Source organism: Leptodactylus fuscus, chromosome 1 (assembly GCF_031893055.1).
Source record: "Leptodactylus fuscus isolate aLepFus1 chromosome 1, aLepFus1.hap2, whole genome shotgun sequence".
Lineage (NCBI taxonomy): Eukaryota > Metazoa > Chordata > Amphibia > Anura > Leptodactylidae > Leptodactylus > Leptodactylus fuscus.
The window spans coordinates 173646336-173658921 of NC_134265.1; the positions used below are offsets into that span (position 1 = coordinate 173646336).

A 12586-nucleotide genomic window follows, 5' to 3' on the forward strand; every position below is an offset into this window, starting at 1 on the left:
CAGTCCCTATCAGTATGTCTTTGGTGAGTGGGAGGAAACCGGAGTACCCGGAGGAAACCCACGCAAACATGGGGAGAACATACAAACTCCTTGCAGATGTTGCCCTTGGCAGGATTTGAACCTAGGACTCAGCGCTGTAGTGCTAACCACTGAGCCACCGTGCTGCCCTACACATTGATCAGTAAAACTGAATAGTCTAATGGAAATCAAGAGAGTGTTTAATATCATATAGGTCTTCCAGTTTGATCTTTGACACAAACAATTCTTAATCTCTTTATCTTTCTGATACGTAAGGAATTTTCAACAACCACAAGACAGTGCGACACTAAAATACTTACCAGCTTTATAAGCAATGGCGTTTGATGCTGGGACAGACTTCTTGTAACAAAGGAATACACTAGATCCCCACTGAAATAGGAAACAGGATTTCAAAGTGTAAAAAAGTGTAAAAGGATTGCAAAAACCTCAAAACCCATTCTGAATACATAAGTGAACATAATGTAATGCTGCCTTCTATACTGTTCTTTTTGAACTGATATTTTTTGCACAAATGGATTCCTTTGTTTGCTGGAGCCACTATTAGAAGTGGCATCTAATAGGTACATAGCTGAGATATCAATGAACTCGGCCATTGTAATGTATGGCTGGTTGTCACAGCTTCTCTGGTCTTACTAGTATACCATACATTTACAGTGCTGGTCCTTAGCAGGATTTCAGCAATGTAAATGGGGGGCCAGCACTACATTAAAAAAAAAAAAAGTGAGTAATAATAAGGCTAAAAAGGCATCCATTAGCGCAGGGTACACGCATACAGATGATAGCTTACCAATAAGTATCTAGTGATTAGTTTGAGTAAATCATACAATCTTAGAAAAAAAAAAAAACTAAAACAAAAGTTATTTCATTTAACATGTGAATACTGTTATCATGCCTACATGCCTCCGCAAAATAGGCTTAAAGTCGTTAGTGCTATTAATGGGTTAATAAATGCACCCATATACCTTTAGCAGTGTTTTGAGTGATTTCTGGGAGCTTCTGGTATCGTCACCATTTGTTTACAAGGTTCAGCTTCCTGCTGTGTAACTTTCACAGTAGCTCTCTTTCACCTCACCTCCCCCCATACACCCCCCTCCCTGTTTCTCTAGCAATCCTGCCCGCCCACTACAAGCCCTTCCCTAAAAATCCAGCCCAACCCCTGAGCCCATCCTTTTCTGATTTTGCCAGTGCACTATTGTCCCAGTGCTGCTCTGTAGCTGACAATCCACCTTTAGGGTGCATTCACACTGAGTAAACGCTAGCTTATTTTGTAGAGTAAAATTACACTTGTAAATTTTGCTATCCCATTGACTTCAATGATATTTTTTTACAAGTGTAAAAATACGCCTGTAAAAAATACGCCTGTAAAAATACGCCTGTAAAAATACGCCTGTAAAAATACGCCTGTAAAATGTCATTGAAGTCAATGGGATAGCAAAATTTACAAGTGTAATTTTACTCTACAAAATAAGCTAGCGTTTACTCAGTGTGAATGCACCCTTACTGCGCAGCAGAGGTGGATAATTGGCTGCAGAGCACAGAGCAGTGCTGGGACTATAGCATGTGCCGACAGTCAGAAAAGAGGGAGGAGCCGTCCCGCAGGAAGAAGCCTGGAAGGAAGATCGACAAGTATGATGGAGTTGATGAGGGAAGGAGTAGTAGTGACGTTCTGTTTCCGGAAACAGGGAAACTTTTCGTTACCAGATAACCAGCAAATGTCCCTGAATCGGATACATGACTGCCCCAGGGATATGGGTAAGTATACATTTTTGATAAATGATGTTATTTTGAAAGTAGGTGGGGGAGGGTGTTTAGATTAGTGTAGGGATTAGTTTTTATACTGGACAACCCCTTTAAGCAAAGAAAAGTAGTACTATAAAGTGGGAGTACAATTAAGCTTAGGCAAAAAAAAAAAAGTCACATTTCTTTTTAGATTTCTTTTAGAAAAAGATTCCATCAAACCAGTTACTTATACATACAGGATATTTATGGCTGTATGTAAAAGTGCATAGTACACATTATGAGGACACTTTAGTCATGCCATCTAGGAGATGAACTGATGGCTGGGATAAAGGCCGGGTCGTATTTGCTTTCTTACCATTCCACCATTAAGGTTTTTGTCAATCTTACAAAAGGTGTGAGGCGGAGTTTCCCCTTTATTAGTGATGATCACACAGATGTCTGTAACGGCTAAAGAATTCTGTGTGCGATCCAGAGGTGCCCTGCGATAAGTGATGAATATTCGTGAGGAGCTGGTTGAGCTATTATTGACATTAGCACAGCGTCCATATGGAGTTGCTTGAATGGTTTCACAGCCAGACATAAGGCGTTCTTTTCCTTCATTCAGCACTCTAAAGGAGCAAGAGTGAAGAAAGTTATGCAGAGCAAACATTTATGGAATACAAAGATTCTAGGTCACGAAGTATGAAAACGAGAAAGATGTATAGTTTGCACAAAGTTTACCACAAAGCCAACAATGAATGCATAATGTTCACAGAATAGATGTTCACTGTAGCTATTCAGGTCCTGATGTACATGAAGTCTGTTCATGTTGTTTATTATTTTTTTGACGCTCATATTGAAACATGTATATCACTCTCCTGAGGAGTTGAATACGAAACGCGTAGAGAGGGTTTAGATTGCAGTATCAACTGATAGCTCTTGGCTAAAAAACAGTGCCGGGGCTACCGATGCCTATCTAATGCAGCCCAATATCAACTTTCCTAGTTAGAGAGACTCCCCAACTATTTAGGGTATTTGCAACAGAGAACTCTCACTAGGTTGTATATTGATTAGGAGCTATGGGGTATATTTGTACACCAACCTACAAATGGATGTGAAGGTGTTACAATGCACTCCTGATTGACTCAGTAATACTTACCGACCATTTGAACACAGGTGTAGGGCTGCATGCAGGCTTAACCGAGTGTCAGAGGGGATACGGAGTGGGGGTCTCATATAAGTTCTACTGTTAGTATATCGCCAGTGATGCATAGTAGGCAATAACACGGAACTGATTAGGAACACCCGTACCCTCCCCTCCTTTATTATTGAATTATACATATAGGGATAGGCTTGCTGATGCTACACAATTCCTATCCCTGATATTCTTTTTTTATTTTAGTACTAGCTGGTACCCGCGACTTCGTCTGCGGTGATTGTAGAAGTGTGTATATACAGGCGTGGATAAGGTTTTCGTACTGTGTATAAGGTATGGGATATGAAATGTAAGTTTGTATCTTGTTTTTGCTGTAATTCAGAGAATACGTGAGACTTTTGTGTTGAAGTTAATTTGTATGTGAGCTGCTATACGGTGTTGTGAGAAACTTTACATAGTGACTTTGGGACAGAGGTATTTGAAGTTAACCCTTTCCCGCCGATGGCATTTTTTGATTTTCGTTTTTGACTCCCCTCCTTCTAAACCCCATAACTTTTTTATTTCTCCGCTCCCAGAGCCATATGAGGTCTTAATTTTTGCGGGACAAATTTTTCTTCATGATGCCACCATTAATTATTCTATATAATGTACTGGGAAGCAGGGAAAAAATTCAAAATGGGGTGGATTTCAAGAAAAAAATGCATTTCTGCGACTTTGTTACGGGCTTTGGTTTTACGGCGTTCACTGTGCAACCAAAATGACATGTCCCCTGTATTCTGTGTTTTGTTACGATTCCGGGGATACCAAATTTATATGGTTTTAGTTACATTTTGACCCCTTAAAAACAAATCCAAAACTGTTAAAAAAAATTTATTTTTTTTTTTGAAAAGTCGCCATATTCCGACAGCCGTAACTTTTTTATACATGCATGTACGGGGATGTATATGGCGTCTTTTTTTGCGTGGTCGGGTGTACTTTGTAGTTCTACCATTTTCGGGAAATGTTATTGCTTTGATCACTTTTTATTCAAATTTTTATCAGAATCAAAACAGTGAAAAAACGGCGGTTTGGCACTTTTGACCATTTTTCCCGCTACGGCGTTTACCAAACAGGAAAAATATTTGTATAGCTTTGTAGAGCGGGCGATTTTGGACGCGGGGATACCTAACATGTATGTGTTTCATAGTTTTTAACTACTTTTATATGTGTTCTAGGGAAAGGGGGTGATTTGCATTTTTAATCCTTTTTTTTTGTTGTTTTTAATATTTTTTTTTTACTTTTTTTAAACTTTTTTTTTTTTTGCATTTATTAGACCACCTAGGGGTAGTGACATGGGTGGGCGGTGTCGCGGATTGTCAGAGCGGTGGGGGTTGGCAAACATGGCTGCTCCGGAGCGTTAAAGAGAGCCTCCTGGAGTATCAGTAAGGTGAGGGGCAAAGTGGTAAAGTATATGTATATGTGATTGTGTGGGGTTAGGGGCGAGGCTGTAGAGGGCAATATGAATTTTGTGGCTTGCTATGGTCCAAAGTGTGTGAGATTGCAGAGATGGTGATGTGAGTTTGGGGTTTGTGGGGGTCCTGGGAAAAACGTATGTGCGCTATTGTGACGAAAAGTAGCCTATTGCGCAATGGGGTGTATTAACTATGTTTGTGGAAAATTTCAGCCAAATCGGTCAAGCGGGTTTTGCGTGATTGACTAACAAACATCCGAACACACAAACCCACAAACATCCAAACTCACAAACTTTCACATTTATAATATTAACTAGAGGGAGGACCCGGCTTCGCACGGGTATATTACAATTTATGTTTGTGTAGTGGCCCCATAAGAATTGTCCAATTTTGCACTGGTGTATTTTGTATGTGGTTTGTGTATAGGTCCATAAGCGTCATGTGATTATGTGTATCTCATTTTGGATATCAGTGAAAAACCTGTGATCAGTTGTTATGGATACCTGGAGTAAAGCTGTATCTAATCCTTCCCCGTGTAGTACTGTGTTTAGATGCAAGTGTCTAATCCTTGTTGGTGTGGTACTTTGTGCAGATGCACATATCTAATCCTCCCCGTGTGGTATTGTGTGAAGAGGCACGTATCTAATCCTCCAGTAAGTGAAACTGTGTGCAGACGCGCGTATCTAATGACTCTGGCGTGTGGTACTGTGTGCAGATGCGCATATCTAATCCTTCCCCATGTGGAACTGTGTGAAGAGGTGCGTATCTAATCCTCCCCTGTGTGGTATTGTGTGCTGAGACGCGTATCTAATTCTCTGGCATGTGGTACTGTGTGCAGAGGCCTGTATCTAATCCTCCCCTGTGTGGTACTGTGTTCAGATGCACGTATCTAATCCTCCCCTGTGTGGTATTGTGCGAAGAGGCGTGTATCTAATCCTACGGCGTGTGGAACTGTGTGCAGATGTGCGTGTCCAATCCCCCAGCATGTGGTACTGTGTGTAGGCGCGCGTATCTAATCCTCCCCCGTGTGGTACTGTGTGCAGATGCGCGTATCTAATCCTCCCCCGTGTGATACTATGTGCTGAGACGCGTATCTAATTCTCTGGCTTGTGGTACTGTGTGCAGAGGCATGTATCTAATCCTCCAAAGTGTGATACTGTGTGCACACACACGTATCTAATCCTCCCCTGTGTGGTATTGTGTGAAGAGGTGCGTATCTAATCCTACTGCATGTTGTACTGTGTGCAGACGCGTGTATCTAATTCTATGGCGTGTACAACTGTGTGCAGACGCGCGTATCTAATCCTCTGTAGTGTGGAACTGTGTATAGACGTGTGTATCTAATCCTACGGCATGTGGTACTCTGTGCAGACGTGTGTATCTAATCCTATGGCGTGTACAACTGTGTGCAGACACGCGTATCTAATCGTCTGGAGTGTGGAACTGTGTGTAGACGCACGTATCTAATTCTACGGCATGTGGTACTGTGTGCAGACACGTGTATCTAATCCTATGGCATGTACAACTGTGTGAAGACACGTGTATCTAATCCTCCCCTGTGTGGTATTGTGTGAAGAGGTGCATATCTAATCCTACAGTGTGTGGAACTGTGTGTAGATGCATGTATCCAATCCCCCGGCATGTGGTAGTGTGTGTAGACGCGCGTATCTAATCCTCCACCATGTGGTACTGTGTGCTGAGACGCGTATCTAATTCTCTGGCTTGTGGTACTGTGTGCAGAGGCATGTATCTAATCCTCCAAAGTGTGGTACTGTGTGCACACACACGTATCTAATCCTCCTCTGTGTGGTATTGTGTGAAGAGGCGCGTATCTAATCCTTCGGCGTGTGGAACTGTGTGTAGACGCGCGTATCTAATCCTACTGCATGTGGTACTGTGTGAAGACGCGTGTATCTAATCCTATGGCGTGTACAACTGTGTGCAGACGCGCGTATCTAATCCTCTGGAGTGTGGAACTGTGTGTAGACGCGTGTATCTAATCCTAAGGCATGTGGTACTGTGTGAAGACGCGTGTATCTAATCCTATGGCGTGTACAACTGTGTGCAGACGCGCGTATCTAATCCTCTGGAGTGTGGAACTGTGTGTAGATGCCTGTATCTAATCCTTCGGTATGTGGAACCGTGTGCAGACGTACTTATCAAATCCTTCAGTGTGTGGAACTGTGTGCAGAAATGCGTATTTTATTCTCTGGTGTGTGGGACTGTGTGCAGACCCGTGTATCTAATCCTCTGGTGTGTGATACTGTGTGCTGATCTGTGTATCTAATCCTCTGATGCGTGTATCTCAGTTTGGATATCAGGGTTGTATTGTGCATGTGGAGTGACCGTGTGTATTGCAGTTGGAATATGAGTGAAAGTCTTGCAGGTTTGTATTGGCTAAGGGGAGGGGGCACTGTGTTTGGAATGCTGTATCTCTGCAACGGTACGTCCGAGCGAGTTGGAGTCTCGTCTTAAACCTTCCCTGATATCTGAAGTATCTCTGTACCAAATTTGGTGAAGATCGGTCCAGTCGTTTGGTTCGCATTAGAGTACAGACAGACAGACAGACAGACAGACAGACAGACAGACAGACAGACAGACAGACAGACAGACAGACAAGAATTCATTTTTATAAGATAGGGAGATAGGATGTGAGGGGGGACGAGCTTTAGATATTTTATTGGCACTATTAAAAGTTATGTTTTAGCAATTTTGTACTTAAGGAGTACCTCTTCATGTGTTACCGTACATGAAGTCTACCATCTTCCACAAAACAGATTTTCAGCTGGTCTCCTTTGTTTGGGACAATAAAAAGACACGAGGGTTTTGGCAAACCAAGCCTCAGGACATGAGAGGTGCAGCTATACCTGACTTATGGTCCAATGGGCATCTACTTGCAGAAAAATCAGTGGCACAATACAGTACTAGCCAAGTACACAGGAACCTGTAGTATGTCAATTCTTTGAGTGACGCTTTACTGAAGTATGAAAGTTCTCTACATTATGAAAGTAAAATGCTCATGCAAGTGGGCATGGTCTACTATTAATTTACATGAACTAGGAATCCTCCCCACACATGACCTATTTGGAAAATACCACATCAAGAACCTATTTTTTACATTGTCAGCAATTACTGCATGCCGCCCTGCAGTCTTAATTACAAAATAAATAATTATAAATGCATTTTTATTTATATAGCTTCAAATTGTTCTGTAACATTTTACTAATTAAAGTGTTTATGTGAAGATAAAATCAAACATTACAGAGAAATAAATCAATTCACACAATAGGTGTGAAGAGGGAGAAGTGCTTGTCTAATGGTCCAGCCATTTTTACGAGATAAGGTTACACAAATAAATAAGGCTTTATGAGGGGTGAATAAAGAAGGGCTTGCATGGTTATAACAGGCCTCCAGACAGCCTGTACATCTGGAGGAGATAAAGTTTCTCCAGCAACATAGAAGGGGATTCTTAAGGGTATGTTCACACTGAGTTTTTTGCAGGCGGATTTTAACGTGGAATCCGCCTCAAAATCCGACTGCAAAAATGGATTCCATTGACTTCAATGGGAGCTGCTCACTTTTTCTTCTCAGCTAGCTAGTAGCAGAAAAAAGAAGCAACATGACCCACCTTGCTGCGGCATCCACGGCTCGAGACGTGCCTATTTAGGCCCATTCATTCGGGCCTAATCAGGAGCAGAATGCTGCGATGGAATGCAGATGCTCTGTATTAGCATACCATCGTGGCTAGCAGTGTCGAAAAAACGCACGGCCCTTACAGTAAGAACAGTGAGGCTATGGAACTCTGTGCCCCAGGAAGTTCAAAGAGGGCCCGGGTACCTTTCTTGAAGAGAACAATATTATGGGTTATGGATTCTAGATTTTAAGGACACGTTGATCCAGGGTTTTTATTCTGACTGGCAGATTGGAGTCGGGAAGGAATTTTCCCCCTGAAATGGGGCAATTGGTATAAGCCTCATAGGTTTTTGTTTTGTTTTTTTGCCTTCCTCTGGATCAACACTGTAGGGGAGTATAGGGTTATAGTTTGGACTTGATTGACTGTTGTCTTCATCTAACCTCATCTACTATAAATTAGTCAAGTGTATTTGATTAGCTGCAATTGGCTTTCTTAATTCCTACAAAACTAGGAAGGTTGTACAGAAATTACAATTTTCTGCAAAGAGGCGGAGGAAGATAAAAAATAAAAACATACTCCCCAGTGCTTTGGAGTCTCCCAAAGCTGTCCCGTCATGCCCTGGAATAAGTCTACGCCACACGTGAGCGCTGATTAGCCTCAGGAAAGGAACCGGGATGCGAAGTATGTGAACGAAATCCCGGTTCCTTTCCTTATGCCGCCCAATTGGTCTTAGCAATCACATGTGGCAAGGACTTCCACCAGAACAACCCCTGGGGTGCCGCAGGACTGGACAATGGTGGGAGACACTGGAGCACCAGGGAGAGGAGAATATGGTGTTTTTTTTTACCTTTCCCAGAAAGATGAAACCCCTATTTACCCAATTGTAAGAGCTAAAAAACCAAGAGATTGATTTGTTTGTTTTTTAAACCTGTCCTAATAATTGAACTCTCAATCAGATATTTTCCCCCATTAAATGACGGAAAAAAATAAAACACTTGCCATATCACTATACAGGTTCTTGAAGTTACTGTGGCCTTGGGATACAATATTTTCAACATACTGTACAAAGGTCTTTTCTACAAGTTTGTAACTTGAAACCAGAGTCAACATACAATGCTTGACTGGAGGTCCCAACAAACCAGCATTGTGATATAAGTGGGAAAACCTCTATAGTAGTGAAGTGCATGCAGTGATTGAATGACCAGTAGCGCCTCTACAGTATAGAGAAGTATTACATGTTCTGTACTGCTCTGTGCCAGAACGAGACACTCCTTTTGGCATCAGGTGAGAGCAGCTATTTTTTTTAGGTGCACCGAGTGTACTTTTTCAGGACCCTGTAAAACCTCCTGTCACCGTCATAAAAAGTGATTTACTACTTCCAGTAATTCTCTCTGACTTTTATGTGGAATTATTTGCTATAGCTACACTATTTACATACTGATTTTTTTTCTCCAATTAGCATTTTTTTTTTTTATAATTTATATTGTAACTTGAAGGACAACTGTATATGACATATAGGATTACATCTAAACTGCGAGCACAGCTCATCTGCAGTACAATGGTCTCCAGGGACAAACACTTCAAAAATAACCCACAAATAAGGCGGAAAACCTGGCAGCCTTCCAGTCTTTGTCTATGTCCAATTCTTGGTTTCCAGGAAACAGAGGTTAAAGGGTCTACACACAGCAGGTGCACACCTAATTACTCTGGATCACAGCAGTATGACATGAGAAGATGAGGAAAGGCAATTACAAATATGACAAAAAACGTGGAATGGAATGAAGGGTGCCCATACACACAGAGGCTAGCATCAGGTTTTTAAAGTCAGGAAAAGAATCTAAAAGGATACATTCTACATCTTTTTTTTTTTAATCTTCAAAAATTACTTTGTAGTGAAGATATAGATATATAGAACTATAGTGAAAGTCAATTTTTTTCAAATTAACATTGAACCCTATGGAAACAGATGTCCTTCTGCTAGCATCCATTTGCATTTGTTTTAGTGCACAACATACCTTTACTACGTATGTCACGTTTTGCAGATTAAGACATTGAAAAGTTATTGAATGAGGCAGTTGGTGCACTGAAGGCAGGCATTCAGCTCCCTGGAGCACTGCTCTTGCTGCTCAGACTCTTACCATCTCATGTCTGCCCATGCAGTACAAGTGGAACCTGAGGAACTGAAGGCCCACACTCCCGTTAACTGACATCGTTTTTGCTTTCCTGACTCTTGATAAACTTGTGAAGCACCTACAATTGTCCAAGAGAATATTGTACTAGCAAAAAATCAACTGCTTAACCACCAATTAAATACATGGCTACCAGCAGCTTATATACACTATAGCATCCATATAGGTAGATACCTAGTTAGCTCAATAAACATATTTCAGACACACAAACAGCTACTTCAACAGACAGATGCATTAAGCAATGCAAATGTAAAACCACCAATAGCTGTATAGACAGATACAGATGTAGCACTCATTAACAAGATTGGCAGATTGTGTTAGCACAATTTACCTGCGAAGCTGGGCTTCACAAAAATCAATTGAATAGCCAGACAACCCTTTCTTCACCCCTTCCCTAACTGCATTCCTGTTTACAATAGAAGAATAATTAGCGGCAATATGAGTAGCTTCATAAAATTATAGCTGTGCCACCGCTGATCCTATTTGCCACTGCAGCAGTGGCTAAAAAACAATTTAAAACAATGATGGTAAAGAGGCCACTCACTACGGCCAGCGCCGGCAACACCATGATTAGGCCCCTTGAATATATAGCACCCAAAATCCTGCAGAGGAATTCAGATAAACCAACTACAGAAACAGCTACTGCTACTAAATTTGATAGTGGCTCTTCTGTTTTAGAGGGACTACCTTTGATAACAATGAAATTGGTCCCACTATGATCGATCTATCTATCTTTATTTATATTATAGTCACACATATAGTGGATAATTCTGTCACTATGGAGGCACTAGCTGGCTATTGATTTGAATTGACAGGCAGATCCTGCTAAGACTCTTAACGAGTTGCTGGCGCTAAATCTGGAGGAGATAGAGGCACAGATGCGCAGATGGATGCTCAGATAGAAAAACATATGCATAGATACAGTAGATAAATAGTTGGTGAGATGGTGGTGGTCATAAGGATACATTTTCAGTATACGAATCCTGAAGGGGGGGGGATGAAAACAGGGAAAATCATACTCTCTTTACAATCACCCTATGCTTCCCTTGCCCTTTGCTTATCTCTACTTCTTGGTAACGCTTGAGATGCAATTAAGTGACTGCTCAGCCAATCAGTGATTTATAATTTAATCAAATCATTATGCCCCTCCCTCTTTCAGGTCCACCACTATTCTGCCACCTGATCTTTTGATCCATGTATCTGGTTTCTTCACACCCTCTTCATCTTAGACTACGTTCATATTTGCACTGGAGCATTTGCAGGAGAAATCTGCCTGAAATCGGTAGACAAAAAAGTCCTGCACGCACAACTTTTTAGTCTGCTGCTTTAAGTTTTAAATCAATGAACACACAATGGAACCAATATTAGTCAATGAGGTCCATAGGGCTTTGTAAGTAAACACCATTTTAGTAGTCCACCTGTCTGTTATTCTGGTCCTTCGATGGATTTGAATACTTACTCATGCATTTTCTTAGAAAATAAATTGAATGCTACATATATTTTACCCAAAAATGTTTCCTAAAAAATAATCTAATTTGTCTTACAGAAAAAGAAATCTTCACAGCTGGATGCTGAGGTGTTAATTTTACTGGTCTTTAGGACAAAATCAGGTACTTCACAAAAGGGAGATCATCAGCTGTTCAGGACTTTCTTATAAGAACAAGTGACTAGTGTACAAGCGACTACTGTTCTGACGGACTCGAACTCATTACATTACACGGTAAAATCAACTGTTGATCGTGCCAAAAGTGGGATGTTATTTAAAAGGGAATGGAAAATGGCTCATAAATATGTATAGGTAATAAATATTCTTTGTAACACAACTTATAAGATGCCTACATACATTAGATAAGAGTTCTCCAAACATGACTAGTTAGGCTAGTTAATGCTGGCCACGTCACTCTCCAAAGATGGCAGATGTTGACAGAAAAATGAATGTTTTGGATTCTGAAATGCCCAACCTATTGTTCTTACGGGAGATATCTGCTAGAGATGTCTTGACTTTTTCCCCACTAAAGATATAGGCACATATATGGAGGAATTCGCCAACATTTTCAGGAGAAGTGATAATAAGTGTTATGGGAACTAGTAGGGTTAACAGCTTTAGATCAACGTAAAATGCTACTTCAAAAACAACAGGTAAACACTACATGGAAACAAACAAGTCCATTCACTGTAAAGATCTTTCCAAACCATGAATAACTAATGAGGTTTGTTCAGGAGCATTTGCTAAAAGGTTCTTTCAGCAAACTGAAGGTTAAACTCATCAGCGTAACCATAAATCAAAAGAAATATGGCAGAGTACGTGGAATGCTATCAAGATGAATGAGAGATTTGGATATATCTGCGTCATTCTATTGCACTTAGGATGCTTCAGTAGGAAAATATTTCAGAATTA

The 12586-nt window shown here is 40.9% G+C and overlaps 1 protein-coding gene across 2 annotated transcripts in view; it reads right to left on the bottom strand.

Moving 5' to 3' along the window:
• DENND4C (DENN domain containing 4C) overlaps positions 1-12586 on the bottom strand; it is a 111182-nt gene that overhangs the window by 73731 nt on the left and 24865 nt on the right. For both annotated transcript variants that reach the window (XM_075279881.1, XM_075279873.1), the window contains exons 3-4: positions 2135-2387; positions 339-408 (exon numbers count right to left, since the gene is read on the bottom strand). In XM_075279881.1, coding sequence (XP_075135982.1) covers positions 339-408; positions 2135-2387 — 323 coding nt within the window. The remainder of the gene's footprint in view (positions 1-338; positions 409-2134; positions 2388-12586) is intronic.